This window comes from Mobula birostris, chromosome 11, assembly GCF_030028105.1.
Source record: "Mobula birostris isolate sMobBir1 chromosome 11, sMobBir1.hap1, whole genome shotgun sequence".
Classification (NCBI taxonomy): domain Eukaryota; kingdom Metazoa; phylum Chordata; class Chondrichthyes; order Myliobatiformes; family Myliobatidae; genus Mobula; species Mobula birostris.
This window is the reverse complement of record NC_092380.1, coordinates 114077865-114101877: the sequence shown is the minus strand read 5'-3', so window position 1 is coordinate 114101877 and position 24013 is coordinate 114077865. Positions and strand designations below refer to the sequence as shown.

Below are 24013 nucleotides of genomic sequence, written 5' to 3'. Positions count from 1 at the left end.
GGGGATCCCGGGGAGTGTGTCTGTATTTACAGGGGGTCCCGGGGAGGGTGTCTGTATTTACAAGGGGTCCCGGGGTGTGTGTCTGTATTTACAGGGGATCCTGGTGAGTGTGTCTGTATTTAAAGGGGGTCCGGGGAGTGTGTCTGTATTTACAGGGGGGTCCCGGGAAGTGTGTCAGTATTTACAGGCTGTTCCGGGGAGTGTGTCAGTATTTACTGGGGGATCCCAGGGAGTGTGTCAGTATTTACAGGGGGTCCCGGGGAGTGTGTCTGTATTTACAGGGGGTCCCGGGGAGTGTGTCAGTATTTACAGGGGGTCCCGGGGAGTGTGTCTGTATTTTCAGGGGGTCCCGGGGAGTGTGTCAGTATTTACAGGGGGTCCCGGGGAGTGTGTCTGTATTTTCAGGGGTCCCGGGGAGTGTGTCTGTATTTACATGGGGTCCCGGGGAGTGTGTCAGTATTTACAGGGGGTCCCGGGGAGCGTGTCTGTATTTTCAGGGGTCCCGGGGAGTGTGTCTGTATTTACAGGGGGTCCCGGGGAGTGTGTCAGTGTTTACAGGGGGTCCCGGGGAGTGGGGCTGAGGGAAAAAAGGACTAGTCATGATTGAAAGGCGGAGCAGGCTCAATGGGCCAAATGGTCTCATTGGGCTCCTTTGTCTTATGGTCTAATGACTCCCAGCAACTGGCTGGAGATTTGTTTTGCTGCTCTCAATAACATAGTTAGAGGTGTTAAACTTCAACACTGCGTCTCTGTCCCCGTCGTGGGACAGCATTGGTGACTGACGGTTTACGATACTCCCCCACCTCAACGCAAATCGGATCACAGTGTTCAGTTGATTAGAGAAAAAGGTTTTTGAGTTGAAGGATTTCTTCCCCTTCACTTCGTTTTTCCATTCACCAGTGATTCCACTCGCACCCCTTCTCTTTTCCCATCACACCTGCCCATCATCTCCCCCGGCACCCCTCCTCCTTCCCCTTCTCCCACAGTCCACTCTCCTCTCCCATCAGAGTCCTTCTTCTCTAGCCCTTCATTCCTTCCACCTATCGCTCCCAGCTTCTCACTTCATCCCACCTCCCCACCCACCAGGCTTCACCTATCCCCGTCTGTCCTGTACTCCTCCCCCCCCCCCATCTTTTTGTTCTGGCTTCATTCCTCCTCCTTTCCAGTCCTGATCAAGGATCTCAGCCTGAAACGTCAACTCTTTATTCCCCTGCATAGATGCTGTCTGACCTGCTGAGTTCCTCCAGCATTTTCTGTGTGTTGCTCTGCAATTCCAGCATCTGCAGAATGTCGTCTGTGTCTGATTGCTGATGCCCCCTGAGAAGAACAAACCGACTAAACTCAGCAACTCCAAACACCAAACATTCTACCCTCTCACCAACTTCAAGTTTATTGTCATCTGACTATACCGTACATCTGCCACCAAACAAAACATTGTTCCTCCGGACTACAGTGCACCCACAAAACATATTTCACACACAGCACAGAAAACAAAATATTACCGTGAATAAGTTGATAAAATTCCATTCAAAATGCAAGTAGAGTGCAGCACAGCTAAACAGTAAACAGATTGCTGAACTAGTGACAACACCTCAGCGGTGGTTAACTGGTTAACGTCAATCGGTTTGCAGAGGGATTAGGGAGGGGTACTCTACAGGATATACAACGTCTATGTACGGTTTGCAGGCTTCACATTTGTACAGATTCACAGGTAAAGACCCACCCCAAACACCAGCTGAGCACACCCAAAGGAGCACTGCCACGAGAAAGCAGCAACCATCATATAGGGCCCCCACCATCCAGGCCAAGCTCTCCTCTCACTGCTACCATCAGGAAGGTGGTACAGGAGCCTCAGGACTCACCGCACCAGGTTCAGGAACAGTTACTACCCCTCAACCATCAGGCTCTTGCACCAGAGGGGATAACTTCACTCACCTCATCGTTGAACTGATTCCACAACCTTTGGACTCACACAACTCATGGTCTCAATGTTCTTTTTTATTTGCGCATATATTCTTCTTTTGCTCATTGGCTGTTTGGCTGTCTTTGTTTACATGTAGTTTCTTGTAGATTCTATTGTATTTCTTTATATTACCCGTGAATGCTTGCAAGAAAAGGAATCTCAGAGTTCTTTATGTTAACAAACATGTACATTCATAATTTACTTTGAACTTTCAACTCCTGGGTTAAAGAAGTGAGATGGTTCTCCCACCACCTGGGCCCATGTCCTGTGCGTCGGTGTGCCTGTGATAACCACTGCATGTCCTGCCATGCCTCACTCTGCGTTTCCCTCGAGGCTATGACTGGTCAGGTGCCTTGATGACGGCCACCTTTCATCTGGATGCTCCCAGGGAAATGTGAGATTCCTGCCGTGCCTCATCCCCTCCCATCAACGTGCAGCAGCCTGTCCGGGCCGGGAGCAGCAGGCAGCGAGGAACGCTGAGGGTAACCGGGTTGACGCAGGGGTGAGCATCACTGCTTTGCAGCTCCAACAAGGCGACTTCAATACCAACCTGCCCCGTTTTACTTATTTGGAAATAAAGCACAGAACAGACTCTTCTGGCCCAAGAGGCACACCGGCCAGCAGCCCACCTGTTTAACTACCTGCAATGACCAACTGAGCTGCCCAGAAGCTCTTCAGACTGTGAAGGAAAACTGGAGGAGACGTGCACTACCTGACTGGCAGACCACAGTACGTGTGCTTGCAACACTGTGTGTCCGACAGAGTGATCAGCAGCACTGGGGCTCCACAGGGGACTGTCTGGTCTCCCTTTCTCTTCACCATTTACACCTCGGACTTCAACTACTGCACAGAGTCTTGTCATCTTCAGAAGTTTTCTGATGACTCTGCCATAGTTGGATGTATCAGCAAGGGAGATGAGACTGAGTACAGGGCTACGGTAGGAAACTTTGTCACATGGTATGAGCAGAATTATCTGCAGCTTAATGTGAAAAAGACTAAGGAGCTGGTGGTAGACCTGAGGAGAGCTAAGGTAACGGTGACCCCTGTTTCCATCCAGGGGGTCAGTGTGGACATGGTGGAGGATTACAAATACCTGGGGATGCAAATTGACAATAAACTGGACTGGTCAAAGAACACTGAGGCTGTCTACAAGAAGGGTCAGAGCCGTCTCTATTTCCTGAGGAGACTGAGGTCCTTTAACATCTGTCGGACGATGCTGAGGATGTTCTACGAGTCTGTGGTGGCCAGTGAGATCATGTTTGCTGTTGTGTGCTGGGGCAGCAGGCTGAGGGTAGCAGACACCAACAGAATCAAAAAACTCATTCGTTAGGCCAGTGATGTTGTAGGGATGGAACTGGACTCTCTCACGGTGGTGTCTGAAAAGAGGATGCTGTCCAAGTTGCATGCCATCTTGGACAATGTCTCCCATCCACTACATAATGTACTGGTTGGGCACAGGAGTACATTCAGCCAGAGACTCATTCCGCCGAGATGCGACACAGAGCGTCATAGGAAGTCATTCCTGCCTGTGGCCATCAAACTTTACAACTCCTCCCTTGGAGGGTCATACACTCTGAGCCAATAGGCTGGTCCTGGACTTATTTCCTGGCACAATTTACATATTACTATTTAATTATTTATGGTTTTATTACTATTTAATTATTTATGGTGCAACTGTAACGAAAACCAATTTCCACTGGGATCAATAAAGTATGACAATGACTATTCCACGAGGAGGAGGTGCAAACTCCTTACAGACGATGTCAGAGTGGAACTCCAAACTCTCCATGCCCGAGCTGTGATAGCATTGTGTGAGCTGCTTCGCTCGTGTGGCAAACAGTCACCACTGTTCTTGCTTTGCAGTTTGCCAGCGGGTTCTTCCCACAACCCCGTCCCCGCGGATGTTCCGGTTCCCCCCCACATCCCGAAGGTGTGCTTTATCGGCCGCTGTGAATTTCCCCTCGTGTGTGTAGGCGAGGCGAGGCGTAGGACATGGGTGGAAATGTGGAGAGAATGTGGCAGTTCTACCGTGAAATTAACAGGATGGACAGGCAACACCTTTGCCCCAGGGACATCCATTTAAGATTTCGCAGGAAAGTAGAGGGGCACATCAACTCTGTGGTAGGGAGAGTGGCGGGTGTGCGGAACACCTTAGCAGAGGTGGTGATAGAGGCGGAAACATCAGGGACATTTCAGACACTCTGACTACAGAAAAACTGAGGGCTCTGTGGGAGGGAAACGTGAAGAGCATGTTCAGCACAACATTGTGGGCCGAAGGGCCTGTACTGTGCTCTAATGTTCTGTCTTCTATGTTCAAGAAATAAGGAGAAGGGAAAAAGGAAGGATGAGATTTCTCTGCTCTATGCTACCATGATTCCTGTTGGCCAAATGGCAAATCATCTCTGTGTTACTCACAATGAAACCGAGAGAGCCTCCAAACTCGTTTCCCAGCAGATCACCTCGAATTCCAGAACGGTGGGTTGTGCCCATAATAATCATGAGTAAGTCACTAAATGCAGAGTAATAGATCATCCAGACCAGTGACTGGGAGCTCTCTCCCTCACACCTCTCACCCAGCATCACAACTCACAGGATTGGGACATACCATCCAGACCGGTGACTGGGAGCCTTCACACCTCACACTCTCCCTCACTGCTTACAGCCCCCAACCTGACATCACAACTCACAGGATCAGGTTACACCATCATTAATTACTTGTCCAATTTTCACAAACCCATGAGAATTACTTTCATAGAGTCATAGAAAAATACAGCAAGGTAACAGGCCATTCAGCCCATCTTATCTGTGGCACAGCATTTAAACTGCCTAGTCCCATCGACCTGTACCAGGACCATAGCTCTCCATACACCCATCCATGTACCTATCCAAACGTCACTTAAATGTTGAAATCGAGCTCGATTCACACTCTCATGACCCTCTGAGTGATAAAGTTTCCCCTCATGTTCCCCTTAAACCTCACTTTTCACCCTTAACCCATGACCTCTAATTGTTGGTCAACCCAACCCCATTGGAAAAAGCCTGCTTGCATTTACCCCAAGTATTTTCCTCATATAATCCCCCCTCAGTCTTCTACATGCTAAAGAATACAGTCCTAACCCATTCAATTTTTCCTTGTAATTCAGGTCCTCTAGATCTGGCAACATCCTTATAAATTTTCTCTGTACTCCTTCAACCTTTTTCCATTGTTCCTGTAGGTAGTTGACCAAAACTGCACACAATACTCCAAATTATGCCTCACCAATGTCTTATACAACTTCAACATAACATGCCATCTCCTGCACTCCTTGATTTATAAAGGCCAATGTGTCAGAAGCTATCTACCTGTGATGTCACTTTCAATGAATTATGGACTTGTATTCCCAGATCCCTTTGTTCTACCCCACTCCTCAGCGCCTACTGTTCACTGTGTAAGATCTACCCTGGTTGGTCCTTCCGAAGTGCAACACCTCACACTTGGTGCATTAAATTCCAGCTGCCATTTTTCAGCCCATTTTTTCCAGCTGGTCCACATCCTGATTCAAATTCAGATAGGTTTCCTTGCTATTCCCCCAATCTTGGTATCATCCACAAATTTGCTGATCCAGTTCACCACATTATCATCCAGATCATTGATACAGATGGTAAACAACAACAGACCCATCACCGATCCCTGCGACACAAACACTAGTCACAGGCCTCCAGTTGCAGAGGCAACCATCTACTACCACTCTCTGGCTTTTCCCAAGTTAATTTACTACCTCATAGTAAACGCCAAGCAACTAAAACCTTCTTGACCAGCCACCCATGTGGGACCTTGTCAATTCCATGTCAACAACATCCACTGCCTTGCCTTCAACATTCCTGGTAACTTCCTCAAAAAGCTCTTCAAGATTGGGTGGACAAGACATTCTATGCACAAAGCCATGCTGACCATCACTAATCAGTCTCTGTCTATTCAAATAGTCATATATCTGGTCCCTTAGAATACATTCCAATAATTTCCCCACTACTGATACCAGGCTCACCAGCCTATAATTTCCTGGTTTATTTTTAGAGCCGTTCTTAAACAGCGGAACATTAGCTATCCTCCAATCCTCCGGTACCTCATCCTGTACTAAGGATGATTTAAACATCTCTGCTGGGGCCCCTGCAATCTCTCCAATCCCTCCCACATGGACTGAGGGAACACCTTGTCAGGCCCTGTGGATTTATCCACCCTAATTTGCATCATGACAGCAAACACTTCCTCCTCTAATCTGGAGAGAGTCAGCTTCTCTCAGTTCCTCCGTCTCCGCCACATCTGCTCTCAGGATGAGGCTTCTCATTCCAGAATGAAGGAGATGTCCTCCTTCTTCAAAGGGCTTCCCTTCCACCACCATCAATGCTGCCCTCCATCGCACCTCTTCTACTCTCACGCACGTCTGCTCTTACGCCACCCTCCCGCCATGCTACCAGGATTAGGGCTCCTCATGTCTTAACGTACCACCCCACTAGACTCTGCGTCCAGCACACAATTCTCCATAACTTTCACCACCAAGCACATCTTTCCCTCCTCCCCACTTTCTGCAGGGATCGCTCCCTACACAACTCCCTTGTCCATTCGTTCCTCCCCACTGATCTCCCCCCGGCACTTATCCTTGCAAGCGGAACAAGTGCCACGCCTGCCCTACACCTCCTCCCTCACTACCATTCAGAGGCCCACATAGACTTTCCAGGTAAGGCAACACTTCATCTGTGAGTCTGTTGGAGTCATCTATGTATCCAGTGCTCCCGGTGTGGCCTTCTGTATATCGGTGAGACCTGACGTAGATTGGGAGACCACTTCACCGAGCACCTACGCTCTGTTTGCCACAAAGAAAGGGATCTCCCAGTGGCCACCCATTTTAATTCCACTCCCCATTCCCATTTATCTATCCATCGCATCCTCTACTGTCGCGATGAGGCCACACTCAGGTTGGAGGAAAAACACCTTATATTCCATTTGGGTAGCCTCCAATCTGATGGCATGAATATCGATTTGTCAAACTTCCAGTAATGCCCCCCTTCACCATTCCCCATCCCCTTTTCCCTTTCTCACCTTATCTCCTTCCCTGCCCATTGCCTCCCTCTGGCGCTCCTTCCCCCTTTTCTTTCTTCCATGGCCTTCTGTCCTCTCCTAACAGATTCCCCCTTCTCCAGCCCTGTATCTCTTTCACCAATCAACTTCCCAACTCTTGACTTCACCCTCTCCCTCCTCTCCCCCACCCCTTTACTCTGACTCGTCATCATTTTTTGCTCCAGTCCTGCTGAAGGGTCTCAGCCCGAAATGTTGACTGTTCTCTTTTCCATTGATGCAGCCCGGCTGACTGAGTTGCTCCTGTGTTTGTGTGTGTGAAGTGAAGTCAAAGTGACTTTGCCTCACATCTGTAGACTCCGCGTCCGTCTCATGAGTAAATAGAGAAGCAACAAATTCATATAAGATACTCCTCCCCCACCATCTTGGCCCCACGCATGGAGCACCATTCTGATCTCCAGAGGACCAATTTTGTCCCTTGTAATCCTTTTGCTGTAAACATATCTGCAGAATTGCTGAGGATTCTCCGTCACCTCGTCTGCTGGGCAACCTCATGCCTTCTATTACCCCTCTCGATTTCTTTCTTCCTCTGTGTTAGGGATCACTTTGTTGATGAGTCTATTCTGGTTTACGATGAAGCCACCTGTGTGGATCCTGAGATTCCTCTCTCTGTCTGTCAAAGGTTCACTGTGAAGCAGATCGCAAGAATCAGAACACAAAGAGGGTACCATGGTAGTTCAGCGGTTAGCGTGACACTGTTACAGCTCGAACGCTGGAGTTCTGAGTTCAATTCCAATGTCATCCGTACGTCCTCCGTGGAATGAGTGGCTTCCTCTGGGAGCTCCAGTTTCATCACACAGTCAGAGGCGTAGCAGGCAGTAGATTCATTGTTCATTGCAAATTGTCCTGTGATTAGAGGCACAGGAGAATTTACAACCCTGGGGTTAAATCAGGAGTTGCTGGGCAGTGCAGCTCAAACGGCTAGAAGGGTCTATTCCTCGCTGTATCTTTAAATAAACAAATCCTAATCCTCTCCTTGTCCTTAATAGATACCTTCTTCACAGCCGATATCACACTCTGGCATTGACTGGCAAATTGTCCTGATTCTTCCTGAAGTCCATCAGATTGTTGGAATCATACAGAATGGATGTGGAGAGGAAGTTTCCTATGGTGGGAGAGTCTAGGAACAGAGGGCACAGCCTCAAAATAGGGGGATAGCCCTTTAGAACAGAGGGGAGGCGGAATTTGTTTAGCCAGTGGGTGGTGGATGTGTGGAATTCATTACCACAGATGGCTGCGGAGGTCAAGTCATTGGGTGTACTTAAAGTGCAGGTTGATATGTTCTTGATTAGTCTGTGTGTGAAAGGTTGTGGGGAGAAGGCAGGAGAATGGGGCTGAGAGGGATAATAAATCAGCCATGATGGAATAGGGGAGCAGACTCGATGGGCTGAATGGCCTAATTCTTCTCCTGTGTCTGATGGTCTTATTCAGCACAGGAACAGGCCCTTGGCCCTACTGGCCTATGCTGAACACAATGCTCCTCCAGGCTAGTTCCATTTACCAGCTTTTGCCCTTTGTCCCCCTGAGGTTGGCATGGTAGTGTAGTGATTAGCACAGTGCATTACAGCACCATAGGGAAGTAATCAGGGTTCAACTGTCTCCCAGGTGTTCTCCCTGTGACCACGTGGGTTTCCTCCAACACTCCAAAGATGTGCTGGTTGGTCACAGTCACGAGGTTGTGGGCATACTTACGTCGGTGTCGGAAGCACTGCAGCACCTGTGGGCTGCTTACAACATATCCTTGGTCATTGACACGTGACATATTCCAATGTACATGTGACAAATACAACTAATCTTTGCCTTCATAAACTTTTCCAATTCATGTACCTGCCCAACTGCCTCTTAAACGTTCTCAGTGAATCTGCCCACCCGCTGCCCCAGATAGCTTGTTCTAATTTGCAGAAACGTTGCCCGTCAGCACCCCAATAGATCTATTAAACCTCTCATTATGACATACGCCCTCTAATCCAGGCCGCAACCTGTTATGCTGCTTCTACATGTCCATCTAGCCCAAGGGTTCCTGATTTTTTTTTATCCCATTGAGCCAATACCATTAAACAAGGGTTCAGTGGAACCCCAGGTTGGGAACCCCTGATCTAGCCTGTTCTAGCTCTGCGTAAGACCACTCTCCAGTCAATCCCACTGCCCGCCTCTCTCATTACGGCTCTAAATGAGTTCAACTTGCAGAATTGATTCAACTCAGTGGGATTGGAACCAGGATGATAGAGCTGAGGATGAGCCAGCAGGTTTACAAGTAGATGATGGATGTAACATGAATGTAAGGAAGGACAAGCCAATGATTAGGTACAAATGCAGACAGAGCAATGAGTTAAATTGTACCACAGAGGCAAAATTCAAAAGAGTGAAGATTGCAGGACTGAAGATGCTGTATTTAAATGCGTGTAGCATTCGGAATAAGGTGGATGAACTCATGGTGCAATTAGAGATTAGTCAGTATGATGTTGTGGGCATCACTGAGTCAAAACTAAAGAAAGACCATAGCTGGGAGCTTAGCATCAAAGGTCATACTTTGTCTTGAAAGAACAGGCAGGAAGGCATAGGCGGTGGTGTAGCCTTGTTGGAAAGAGAATGACATCTTTAGAAAGAGGTGACAGAGGGTCAGAGTATGTTGAATCGTTGTGGGTGGAGTTAAGAAATTGCAAGGGTGAAAAAACCATTATGGGAATCATATATGGGCCTCTAAATAATAGCCAAATGTGGGGTTGAGATTGCAAAGGGAGTGGGAAAGGGCATGTAATAAGGGTAAAGTCACAATTGTAATGGGGGACTTCAATATGCAAGAGGATTGGGAAAATTAGGTTGGTGTCAGATAGTAAGAGAGGGAATTTGATGAATGCTAAGAGATTGCCTTTTAAAGCAACTTGTGCTTGAGCCTACTTGGAGAAAGGCCATCTTAGAATGGGTGTTTTGTAATAACCCAGATCTTATTAGGGAGCTTAATGTAAAGGAAGCCTTAGGAGGCAGTGATCATCACATGATTTAATTAATACTACAATTTGAGAGGGAGAAGCCTAACCCACATGTATCTGTATCACAATGGAATAAAGAGAATTACAGAGGCTTGGGAGAGGAGCTTGCCCGGGTGGATTGGAGGAGGATACCGGCGGGGATGACGGCAGTTCAGAAATGGCTGAAGTATTTGGGAATAGTTACAAGGTGCAGGATAGATCTGTCTCACTGAGGAAGAAGTTCTCAAATGGCAGGTGTAGGCAACTGTAGCTGACAAGGGAAGTTAAGGACAGCATAAAAGCCAAGGAAAGGGCATATAAGGTAGCAAAAGCGAGTGGGAGGTTGGATAATTGGGAAGCTTTTAAAATCCAACAAATGGCAACTAAAAAAAGTATAAAACAGGAAAAGATGAAATATGAGGGCAGACTAGCCAATAATATAAAGTTTTTTCAGTTTTATAAAGAGTAATATGGAGGTGAGAGTTGATATTGGACCACTGGAAAATGATGCTGATGCGGTAGTAATGGGGGACAAAGAAACGGCAGACGAACTTAATTGGTACTTTGCATCTGTCACTGTGATAGACACTAGTAGTGTGCCAGAGGTCTGTGAGTGTCAGGAAGGAGTGAGTGCCATTGCTCTTACAAAGGAATAAGTGCTAGGCAAACTCAAAGGTCTTAAGGTGGATAAATCACCTGGGCCAGATGGACTACATCCCAGAGCCCTGAGAGAGGTTGCTGAAGAGATTGCGGATGCATTGGTCATGATCTTTCAAGAATCACTTGATTCTGGCATGGTCCTGGAGGACTGGAAGATTGTAAATGTCACTCCACTCTTTAAGAAGGGAGGAAGGCAAAAGAAAGGAAATTATAGACCAGTTAGCCTGACCTCAGTGATTGTTGGAGTCTATTATTAAGGATGAGGTTTTGAGGTACTTGGATACTAACGATAAAATAAGTCAAAGTCATCAGAGTTTCTGTAAAGGGAAATTCTACCTGACAAATCTGTTAGTTCCTTGAGGAAGTAACAAGCAGAGTGGACAGAGGAGAGGCAGTTCAAATGTTGAAAGGACTAGATAGGGTGGATACGAAGAGGATGTTTCCTATGGTGGGGGTATCCAGAACTAGAGGACACAGCCTCAAAATTGAGGGGTGACACTTTAGAACAGAGGTCAGGAGGAATTTTTTTTAGCCAGGGAGTAGTAAATCTGTGAAATCCTCTGCCACAAGCTGCAGTGGCGGCTACGTCTGTAGGTGAAGTTAAGGTGGAAGTTGATCGTTTCCTGATCAGTCAGGGCATCAAAGGTTATGGTGAGACGACAGGTGAACGGGGTTGAGTGGGATCTGGGATCAGTCATGATGGAATGGCGGAGCAGACTCGATGGGCTGAATGGCCTAATTCTGCTCCTGTGTCTTATGGTCTTAAAATTCAACAGAAACTGCTTAGTGAAGGCTAATGGATGAAAATGAATGGACTAATTCCTGAGGAAAGTTTGGGATTTTATCCACTGAATTTGGAAAACAGGGAATTTGATAGGGAACAGGGAAGCATATTAAATCCTAAGAGGTCTCGATGGAATGAACGTAGAGAGGCGCGTCTTCGAAGTGTGTGGATCAGCTGGCTGGTGTGTTTATGGACATTTTTAATCTTTCCCTCTCCCAGTGTGTAGTGCCGTCCTGTTTCAAATCATCCATCATTATCCCTGTACCGAAGAAAACCAAGGTAGCATGCCCGAACGGCTGGTGCCCTGTCGCACTCACCTCAATAATAAGCAAATGCTTCGAGAGGCTGGTTAAAGATTACATCCGCAGCTTGCTACCACCCACACTGGACCCCTACAATTCACCTACCAACAGAACCGGTTTTCCACAGCACTACACACCGTCCTCACTCACCTGGAGAAGAGGGATGCATACGTTAGAATGCTGTCCCTGGACTACAGTTCAGCATTCAACACCATAATTCCCTCCAGACTTCCCAGGAAGCTCAGAGACCTCGGCCTGCACCCCACCTTGTGCAGCTGGATCCTAGACTTCCTATCAGATCGCTGACAGGTGGTAAGGATGGGCTCCCTCACCTCTGCTCCTCTGACCCTCAACACAGGTGCCCCTAGGGTTGTGTCCTGAGTCCCCCCCCCCACTCCCTTTACACCCATGACTGTGCTGCCACACACAACTCCATCTGCTGATCAAATTCGCAAATGACACGACTTTCATCGACCTTATTTCTAGCAGTGATGAGACAGCCCACAGAGGAGAGGTTGACACCCTGACACAGTGGTGCCAAGATAACAACCTCTCCCTCAATGTCCAAAAACAAAAGAGCCGATCGTGAATCACAGGAAGAATGGAGACAGGCTCGGCCCGATCAACATCAATGGGACTGCAGTTGAGAGGGAGAGTAGTTTCAAGTTCCTCAGGACACAAATCACCAGTGATCTCACCTGGACTGTACACACCGGCTTTGTGGCAAAAAAAACACCACAGCACCTCTTCCACCTTAGGTAACTGAAGATTTTCGGCATGGGCCCCCAGATGCTCAAGACCTTCTCCAGGAGCACCATTGAGAGCATCCTGACTGGCTGTATCACTGCCTGGTACGGGAACAGCACCAACCTTGATCGCTGGGCACTGCAGAGAGTGGTACGGACAGCCCAGTGCATCTGTGGATGTGAACTTCCCTCCATTGAGGACATTTACAGCAGCAGGTGCAGAAAGAAGGCCTGGAAGATCAGCAGGGACACCAGTCACCCCAACCATAAACTGTTATAGTTGCTTCTGTCTGGCAAACAGTACCGCAGCACTAAAGCCAGGACCAACAGGCTACGGGACAGCTTCTTTCCACGAGTCATTAGACTTGTAAATTCACATGTCTGTACATTGCAACGGAGTCGTAACACGAAGATTTTTACTCCCTCACATTGTGGGATGGATGCAAGATTTAAATAAATTCAAATTCCTTTGTGAGAGAATCTAGAAAACCAGAATGATACTCCCTGGAGGCAGATGCATTAGGGGCATTTCAGAGAGGGCTGTGTAGGAGGGAAGGGTTCGATTGATCTTGGAATAGGTGTAGTGTTCTATGTTCCAAGAATGACAGGAGTTCAGAGCACGGGTTCCCAATCTGTGGTTCACAGACCCCTTGGGTAATGGTAGCAGTCCATTGCATAAAAAAGGTAGCCAGCCCCTGATTTACAGGAACGGGGCATCAGGTATCATGCATAGCTTTGGTCCCTTTGTTCAAGGGAGGATATGCTGGCAGAGAGAGCCTGAAAAAGATTCACTTAGACAAGGTTTGGAATAAGAGGACTCTCTCTCTATGGTTTACAAAGGCAGATTTGCACTCTTTGGAGTTACCAGTGAGGAGAGATCTGATTGAAGCACAACACACAAAGAGACCATTACAGGTAGATACTGATGAGCTTCCACGAGAAGGAAAGTCTCAAACAAGAGGATGTCAGTATAAGACTCACCACACAGAGTGCTGGGTGTGTGGAATGCACAGCCAGGAGTAGTGGCATTGGCAGGCACATCAGGGACATTTCAGAGACTCAGATAGAATATAGAACATAGAAATCTACAGCACACTACAGGCCCTTTGGCCCACAATGTTGTGCTGGCCATGTAACCTACACCAGAAACTGCCTCGAATTTCCCTATCACATTGCCCTCTATTTTTCTAAGCTCCATGTACCTACCTATGAGAGTCTTAAAAGACCCTATTGTATCCACCCCTCCCACTGTTGCTGGCAGTGCATTCCACACACTCACCGTTCTCTGTGTGAAAAATTTACTTCCGACATCCTGCCTGTACCAACTTCCAAGCACCTTAAAACTATGCCCCTTGTCTAAAATACCCAAAAGGAAGAAGGTTGTTAACTCAGATTCGGAAGATGAATTTGGAACCATACCTGTAAAAGCCACTAACAACAAAAAATCCAAGATGCTGGACAATGATAGTTTCCACATTGATAATGCTGGAGACTCCAACTTCACTGCTGACATGGATATAGCACCCAGAGTTACAACAGGTCATGCAAAAAAGACTGTCCGATACCAGGAGGACTCTGATGGTCATATATTTTAAAACAAATAGTTCGATTTTAGCACTGCACTACTGATCCTGTTTCAAGCTTGACAAACTATGGAAATAGCAAATTTAGTTCTAAGTGTAGTTCTTCAGTTGTCAGTGTTTTCCTAGTTTCAGTTTGGATGGATGGAGAAGGCAAAATTCCTGTTCTTGATTCTATCTTGATGAGATGAGAGGGGATAGTTGTTATTGAAATGTTGTTGGCTAATTTTAATTGCTGTAAATATTTGCTGATGACTTGTTCTTATACTCTCCAACCTGTCCTCTTACTCTTGCACTTAAAATATTTTTTCTTTGAACAGTTGTTCATTGTTTCAGTGGAAGTGTATTTGTAGTGCAAAATAAACATCTGTTTTACTTGGTTTAAAACGTAACTATGCCCCTTGTGTTAGCCATTTCAGCCCTGGGAAAAAGCCTCTGACTATCCACATGATCAATACCTCTCATTATCTTATACACCTCTATCAGGTCACCATTTGTCCTCCGTCGCTCCAAGGAGAAAAGGCCGAGTTTACTCAACCTATTCTCATAAGGCATGCTCTCCAATCCAGGCAACATCCTTGTAAATCTCCTCTGCATCCTTTCTATAGTTTCCATATCCTTCCTATAGTGAGGTGACCAGAACTGAACACAGTACTCCAAGTGGAGTCTAACTAAGATCTTATATAGCTTTAACATTACCTCACAGTTCTTGAACTCAATCCCATGGTTGATTGATTGATGACAGCCATCACATCATACACCTTCTTAACAACACTGTCAACCTGCGTAGCAGTTTTGAGCGTCCGATGGACACAGACTCCAAGATCTCGCTGATCCTCCACACTGCCAAGAGTCTTCACATTAATATTATATCCTGTCTTCAAATTTGACCTACCAAAATGAACCACTTCACACTCATCTGGTTGAATTCCACCTGACACTTCTCAGCCCAGTTCTGCATCCTATCAATGTCCCACTGTAACCTCTGACAGCCCTCCACACTATCCACAACACACCCAACCTTTGTGTTATCAGCAAACTTACTAACCCATCCCTCCACTTCCTCATCCAGGTCACTTATAAAAATCACAAAGAGTGGGGGTCCCAGAACAGATCCCTGAGACACTCCACTGGTCACTGACCTCCATGCAGAATATGACCCATCTACAACCACTCTTTGCCTTCTGTGGGCAAGCCAGTTCTGGATCCACAAAACAAAGTCTCCTTGGATCCCATGCTTCCTTACTTTCTGAATGAGCCTTGCATGGGGAACCTTATCAAATGTCTCACTGAAATCCATGTACACTACATCCACTGCTCTACCTTCATCAATGTGTTTTGTTACATCCTCAAAGAATACAATCAGGCTCGTAAGGCACGACCTGCCCTTGACAAAGCCATGCTGACTATCTCTAATCAGTTTATGTCTCTTCAAATGCTCATAAGTCCTGCCTCTCAGGATCTTCTCCATCAACTTGCCCACCACTGAAGTAAGATTCACTGGTCGATAATTTCCTGGGCTATCTCTACTCCCTTTCTTGAGCAAGGGAACAACATTTGCAACCTTCTAATCCTCTGGTACTTCTCCCTTCCCTATTGAAAATGCAAAGATCATCGCCAGAGGCTCAGCAATCTCCTCCCTCGCCTCCCACAGTAGCCTGGGGTACATCTCGTCCGGTCCCGGTGACTTATCTAACTTGATACCTTTCAAAAGCTCCAGCACATCCTCTTTCTTAATGTCTATACACTCAAGCATTTCAGTCCACTGTAAGTCATCCTCACAATTGCCAAGGTCCTTTCCACTGGTGAATACTGAAGCAAAGTATTCATTAAGTACCTCTGCTACCTCCTCCGACTCCGTGCATGTTTCCGCGATCGCACCTGATTGGTCCTATTCTCGCACAGTTCATCACACGGCACATGGATAACAGATAAAGGAAGGGCTTTGTGGGTGGAGTAGGTTACAAGGTCAGCACAGCATTGTGGGCAGATGACCTGTACTGTTCTATCTTCTGTGTCTAAAAAGGCATAAGTATGTGAAAGGCAAATATCCATTTAGGGCAATGATCAGAGAAACATCTCCTCTCAGAGAGTAATGACTACTGAAACTCTCTCTTCTACGAGCAGCTGAAGTAGTTATTGAAAATTTGAACACAGAGTTAGATTAATTCATTATCTCCTCATCTGCACAGTTATGGTGTTTGCATGGTATTAGTCTCACTGCACGACATTTTCTCTGTAATGAGATTCAGTGGCCACTTTAATAGGTACACCAGTACACCTGCTCATTAATGCAAATATCAGCCAATCATGTGGCAGCAACTCATACAAGCATGCAGACATGGTCAAGAGGTTCAGATGATGTTCAGACCAAACATCAGAATGGAGAAGAAATGTGATCTAAGTGACTCTGACTGTGGAATGACTGTTGGTGCCGGACGGGGTGGTTTGAGTATCTCAGAAACTTCTGATCCCCTGGGATTTTCATGCACAACAGTCTCGAGAGTTTACAGAGAATGGTGCAAAAAAAAACATCCGGTGAGTGATAGTTCTGTGGTCAAAAGCACTTTGTTAGTGAGAGAGGTCAGAGGAGTTCAAGCTGATATAAAGGTGACAGTAAATCCAATAACTACATGTTACAACAGCCGGGTGCAGAAGAGCATCACTGAATGTACAACACATCAAACATTGAACTGGATGGTCCACAGCAGCAGAAGACCAGGATCAGACACCCAGTGGCCACAGGAGGTACCCAGTAAGGTGGGTACTGAGTGTATATTTGATTACCTCAATAGAACATACTACAGCACAGAACAGGAACGGGTCCCTCACACCAGCATGTCTGTGCTGAACACAGTGCAAAGCAAACTAAATCTTTTCCAGACAAGATCTACATCCTTGCAGATTCAGGGGCACTTTCAATACCTTCTTCAGCATCACGACCACCACCACCCCGGCAATGCATTCCAGACACTCTGTTAAAAATAAAATCTCATTTGCAGATGATAGCAAGATATTATTTTTTGATTCCCAGATCTCTTTTGCTTTACCCCATTCCCTCAAAGCGTAAAGTGATGATCAAAGTACATTTACGTCACCATAGAAATAGAAACACCCGCCGCAGGATCGATGAAAGACAGCAGCCAACAGGACAAACAACCAGTCTGCAAATACTGAAGAACGGAAAATTTTAAAAAATAATAAATAAATAAGCAATAAATATCAAGAACATGAGATGAAGAGTCCTTGAAAGTGAGTCCAGAGGTTGTTGGAACAGTTCAGTGATGGGGTGAGTGAAGTTCTCCCCTCTGGTTCAGGAGCCTGATGGTTGAGGGGTAGTAACTGTTCCTGAACCTGGTGGTGTGGGTCCAGAGGCTCCTGTGCCTCTCTGATCGCAGCAGCGAGAAGAGAGCATGGCCTGGGTGGTCCTTGCCAACAAGCTTCTTACCTTTAAGGTGCTCCTGGACCAAGACCTCCAGCCGCTCCAGCCTGTCCTGCAGCCGGCGGCTCTCGCCATCCTCCTGCCCCGCTGGCCGCTCAGCCGCGGGAGGCTGCGCCTTGCCGACCCAGGCGACGTAGATGAGACACAGGAGGTTGACGAGAGCGCCCACAATCACACAGCTGCCCAGCAGCGAGCCGCCCTTCCGACAGCGGTGTGCCATGCTACCGGCTCTCCGCAGCCGCTCCGGCTCCGGCTATGTGGCCGCTCCGCCCCCCTCGTGTCCCGGCTGGAGGGCGGGACTGCGCTCCCGGGCTCGCCGCGCCAGGCCGGTGTCTCTCCGGGTCTGCAGCCGATTAACGAGCTCCATCTACGGGCCAAGTTAATCCATTCCGCCGCACCGGTCCAGAACCGGCGGCGTCTGCGCATTGCTCGTCCCGCCGGGTAGTGGGGGCACTGAGGGAACGCCATTAACAGGGGAGACTGCGCCGCGTGGGGGGGAGGGGTACTGAGGGAGCGCCGCGCTGTTGGATCGCCCTCCCTCGCTCCATCCCTCTCCTTCCCCTTCCCGCTCTCGTTCCCTCCCCCTCCCCTTCCCCTCATTCCCCTCCTGTCTCTCTCCCACTCTCTCCATGCTTACTCCCTCCCTCTCTACAGTATTCCCCTCCTGTCTCGAACCCCTCTCATCCTTCTCTCCCTCTCTCACCCCGCTTCCCCTTGCTTCCCTTTCCCCCTCCCACCCTCTCACACCATCCCTATCACTGCGACCGGAGATGAATTGTCCACGTTTCCGATCCCAGAAAGGAGAAAGAGGGATTCTCCACGTTTCCGATCTTTGGGAGAGAGAGAGAGAGAGATTGTCCACGTTCCCGATCTCTATGAGAGAGAGATTGTCCACGTTCCCGATCTCAGAGAGAGAGAGAGAGAGAGAGAGAGAGAGAGAGAGAGAGAGAGAGAAATTGTCCACGTTTCTGATCTCTATGTGAAAGAGGAATTGTCCTCGTTTCCGATCTCTGTGAGAGAGAGGAATTATCCGTTTTTTGATCTTTGTGGGAGAGAGGAATTGTCCAAGTTTCCAATCTCAACACCTGTTCTGACGTGTGACGTTGAGATTTCCTCCTCTTCCCAGAGATATTGTTCCATTCATGGATCGAGCCGTCCACCTTCACATTGGACCCTGGGTTTTATGCACCTGCAGGGTGTATGTGGTGTTCAGGGAGGGGCAGCACCTCTGATGAAGGGTCTTGTTACATTCAGGGGCAGCTCACTCAACTTGCGGTCCACCGGACCCTCAGTTCTCACTTGTGGCCGCAAGTAGCTGTTGGCATGTCACAGTGGTCACGCCCTTCAGCAGCTGAGCGAGACGAGGTGAGGGTTGCCAGCGGGTTTCCTACCGGGCATGCCTGTTCCATCAAGAGAAGTCAGCTCCGGCAGACTGGCCGGATGAGATCTGCAGTATGATAGGGACGTGCCGAACTAGCAAGTGAATTTATCTTCAGCGGAATGGCCAGATGAGACCTACAGTGAGATACAACTGCCAAGAAGATGCTTCTGCACCGCTCCGTAGAGAGTGAAGAGCGTGATGAGGCGCTGAAGAAGAGGAGGAAATTTACAGCGACTTCTGAGGCCGGTAGAATGGAACGGTCCCAGCGCAATAGGTTTTCCACTTTAAAAACTCCCCCACGCAGGTGTCCAGTCATCGTAGGATAAAGACATGATGTGCAGGAGTAGAGTCTCATGATCAACCTTCATAAACATTGAGTCATCGATAAACTCATCACCGTGTCCCGATCCGCGCTCTCTGTTGTGGGGACGATAAAGGTCGTAGAGAGGGCGGAAAAAGATTTCCTAAATTGATTCCAGGGATGAATTTTCATTCTGTGGATCGATTGGATAAGCTGGTGTTGTTCTAAAGTCAGTCATACAAAAACAAGATGGACTTTATTCATCACGTGTATATCAAAATATCTGGAAAATACATTGTTTGTGCAATAGACTCCCCCCACACCCCCCCTCCCACGCAGCTGATGAAGCCAGGGGAACGGGAGAAAGTGTTGCTGCTGCCCCACACACGCGGCCCGAGCCACCCGCCCAGGCAGTGGTGGTACCAGAAGGAGGGTGGGGTGGGTTGAGAGGTGGAGACGTGCCTGAGAGTGGAATTCTGTAGAATTTTATCTTCCTGACCGTTACACCGCTGCCGGTTAGGGCAGCAATGAAGGTCCCCCGTTTCTGCCGGTGTTCAAGGCTTCCTTCATCGTGTCAGTAGTTTCCTCTGGGTCTCCACTCCTGTCTGCCATGCAAGTCCTGGATGGAGGCTCGGGAATATTATCACACTCAGGTGTAGAAGGATTCTTCATTGCTATTTACAGTAATAACAATTTTGTTTGATCAGTCAGGGTTGTTAGCCCTGAGCTAAACCCCCAAACCTGGAGAAGCAGTGGAGCTCTCTTAGTCTGACCTCTACCCTTTGGTCTGTTTGGCATTGGTGACCCCAGAGCACTCCAGCCAGTGGAGATCCCCGGGTCACTGAGGGACGCAAGCCTCTGAACACTCTGACAAGGTTGTGGTCCTCCTGGAGGTGACAGGAACTATGGAGAACGTGGAACTGGTAATGATCAGGGGAAGCCGATTCTCACTGAGTGCGGAGCGAGATAGAATGAGAGCGGATGTGCGCAAAAAGGACTTGAGTGGATGGTAAACTATCAGGCTCCTGAACCAGCTTGGGGAACACTCTGAACTGATAAACCATCAGGCTCCTGCACCGGCCTGGAGAACTTCACTCACCTCAACTCTGAACTGATCCACAACTTGTGGACTCACTTTCAGGGACTACGCTCATGTTCCCAGTGCTATTTATTTAACTTGTACAATTTATCGTCCTTTACAAATTGGTTCTTTGTCCATCTTTATGCACAGTTTTTCATAAATTCTGTTGTATCTCTTTATTTTCCTGTAAATGCCAACAAGAAAATGAATCTCAGGGAGGTATATCATGACATATACATATATTGAAAATAAATTTCAATTGATTTTGACTTTTGACAGATGTTGCCTGACCTGACCAAAAGGCAAAGGAGCAGAATTTAGCCGTTCAGCCCATCAAGTCTGCTGCACCATTCCATCATGGCTGATTTATTATCCCTCTCAACCCCATTCTCCTGTCTTCTCCCCGTATCCTTTGATACCCTGACTAATCAAGAACCTATCAACCTCCACTTTAAGTTGGCATGTACAGGGGAGTGAGGAGATAATCAATCAGAGTTACAGGGAAGTAGTCACCCCACGTTGCAGGAGGCAGGTAGTTGGGTGACTGTCAGGAGAAATGGTATGTTACCACCCAGGTACCAGAGTCAGGGACGTCTCTGATCACGTCCACAGCATTTTGGAGAGGGAAGGGGTGCAGCCAGTTGTCTTGGTACATGTTGGTACCAATGACATAGGAAGGAAAAGCAAGAAGGTCCTGAAAAGAGAATTTAGAGAACTAGGTAGAAAACTGAGAAGCAAGACCTCCAGGGTAGTAATTTCTGGATTGCTGCCTGTGCCACTCACCAGTGAGGGTAGAAACAGGATGACCTGGCAAATAAATGCATGGCTGAGAAGCTAGTGCAGGGGGCAGGGCTTCAGGTTCTTGGATCATTGGGATCTCTTCTGGGGGAGGTATGACCTGTTCAAAAGTGACGGGTTGCATCTGAACCGGGGGGGGGGGGACCAATACTCTCACGGGCAGGTTTGTTAGAGCTGTTGGGAGAGTTTAAACTAATTTGGTAGGGGGGTGGGAACCAGAGTGATGGGACTCAGGACAGGACGGTTGGTAAAAAAGCAAAGCTAGTGTGCAGTCAGACTGTCAGGAAGGGCAGGCAGGTGACAGGGCAAAATTATAGCCAGTAAGGTGAGTATCAGTGCACTAGGGATGCAGAATCAAAAAGGGTAGCAAATACAGTACTCGAAGTGTTCTATCTCAATGCAAGGAGTATAAGAAATAAGGTGGATGATCTTGTTGCACTATTACAGATTGTCAGGAATGATGTTGTGACCATCACTGAATCGTGGCTGAGGATTGTTGAAATTGGAAACTGAATATCCAAGATTACATGTTGTATCGGAGGGATAGGAGGGTGGGAAGGTAGGAAGAGGGGGTGGTGTGGCTCTGCTGGTAAAGAATGGCATCAAATCAGTAGAAAGATGTGACATAGGATCAGAAGGTGTTGAATCCTTGTGGGTTAAGAAACTGCCAAGGTAAAAGGACCCTGATGGCAATTATATACAGTACAGACCTCCCAACAGTAGCTGGGATGTCGACCACAGATCACAACAGGAAATAGAAAAGATGTATCAAAAGGGCAAAGTTATGATAGTCATGGGAGATTTCAACACGCAGATCAATTGGGAAAATCAGGTTGGAAGTGGATGTCAAGAGAGTGAGTTTGTTGAATGCCTAAGAGATAACTTCTAAGACAGTTTGTCTTTGAGCCTGCTAGGGGATCAGCTATACTGCATTGGGTGTTGTGCAATGAACCAATGGTGATTAGAGAGCTTAAGGTAAAAGAATACTTAGGAGATAGTGATCACAATATGATTGAATTCAACTTGAAATTTATAGGGAGAGAGTAAAGTCTGATGTAGCAGTATTTCAGTGGAGTAAAGGAAATGACAGTGGTATGAGAGAGGAGTTGGCTAAAGTAAATTGGAAGGAGATGCTGGCAGGGATGACAACAGAGCAGCAATGGTGTGAGTTTCTGGGGAAAATGAGGAAGGTGCAGGATAAATGGATTCCAAAAATCAAGGAAATACTCAAATGGCAAAATAGTACAACTATGGCTGACAAGGAAAGTCAATGCCAATGTAAAAGCAAAAGAGAGGGCATACAACAAAGCAAAATTTAGCGGGAAGATAGAGGATTGGGAAGCTTTTAAAAACCTACAGAGAGAAACTAAAAAGATGAAATATGAAAGCAAGCTAGCAAACAATATCAGAGTGGATAGTAAAATTTTTTTCAAGTATAAAGCAGGATGAGAGTGGATATAGGACCGCTAGAAAATGAGGCCGGAGAAATAATAATAGGGGACAAGGAGATGGCAGATGAACTATATGAGTATTTTGTATCAGTCTTCACTGTGGAAGACACTAGCAGTGTGCCAGATATTGAAGGGTGTAAGGGAAGAGAGGTGAGTGCAGTTACTATTACAAGGGAGAAGGTGCTCAAAGAGCTGAAAGACCTAAGGATATGTAAGTCACCTGGACCAGATGAACTGCACCCCAGGGTAGAGATTGCAGAGACATTAATAATGATCTTTCAAAAATCATTGGGCTCTGGCATGGTGCCAGGGGATTGGAAAATTGCAAATGTCGTTCCACTCTATAAGAAAGGAGGAAGGCAGTAGAAAGGAAATTATAGACCAGTCAGCCTGACCTCAGTGGTTGGGAAGATGTTAGAGTCAATTGTTAAGGATGGAGTGATGGAGTACTTGGTGACACAGGACAAGATAGGACAAAATCAGCATGGTTTCCTTATATTTTGCCTTGTTGGAATTCTTTGAGGAGATTACATGTAGGATAGATAAAGGGGATTCAGTGGATGTTGTATATTTGGACTTTCAGAGGCCTTTGACAAGATGGCACACATAAGGCTGCTTAACAAGTTAAGATCCTACGGTATTACAGGAAAGTTACTGGCATGGTTAGAGCATTGGCTGATTGGTACAAGGCAGTGAGTGGGAATAAAAGGATCTGGTTGGCTGCCAGTGACTAGTAGTGATCCACAGGGGGTCGGTTGGGACCACTTCTTTTTATGCTGTATACCAATGATGGAATAGATGGCTTTGTTGCCAAGTTTGCAGATGATACAAAGGTTGATAGAGGTGCAGGTAATGTTGAGGAAACAGGTAGGATGCGGAAGGATTTAGACAGATTAGGAGAACGGGCAAGAAAGTTTGAAATGAAATACAATGTTAGCAAATGGGGAGAAATTCCAAAAATCTGAGATGCAAAGGGTCTTCAGACCCCTTGCGCAGAACATGCTGAAGGTTAATTTGCAGGTTGAGTTGGTGGTGAGGAAAGCAAATGCAATGTTAGCATTCATTTCAAGAGGTCTAGAATACAAGAGCAGCGATGTGATGCTGAGGCTTTATAAGGCACTGGTGAGGCCTCACCTTGAGTATTGTGAACAGTTTTGGGCTTCTCATCTAAGAAAAGATGTGTTGGCATTGGAGAGGGTCCAGAAGGTTCACAAGTGATTCTGGGAATGAAAGGGTTATCATACGAAGAACGTTTGGTAGCTCTTGGTCTGTGCTCGCTGGAATTTAGAAGGGGGGGGGCGGAATCTCATTGAAACCTTTCGAATGTTGAAAGGCCTAGACAGAGTAGATGTGGAAAGGGTTTTTCCCATGGTGGGAGAGTCTAGGACAAGAGGGTACAACCTCAGGAAAGAGTGGCATCCATTTAAAACCAAGATGCAGAG

The 24013-nt window shown here is 47.1% G+C and overlaps 1 protein-coding gene across 1 annotated transcript in view; it reads right to left on the bottom strand.

The window, feature by feature from the left end:
* Positions 1-17973, bottom strand: part of LOC140204699 (polypeptide N-acetylgalactosaminyltransferase 18-like) — a 39058-nt gene extending 21085 nt beyond the window's left edge. The window contains exon 1 of the mRNA XM_072271387.1: positions 17566-17973. Within this exon, the coding sequence (XP_072127488.1) occupies positions 17566-17779 (214 nt within the window). The 5' untranslated portion in view covers positions 17780-17973. The remainder of the gene's footprint in view (positions 1-17565) is intronic.
* Positions 17974-24013: the final 6040 nt, after the last annotated feature.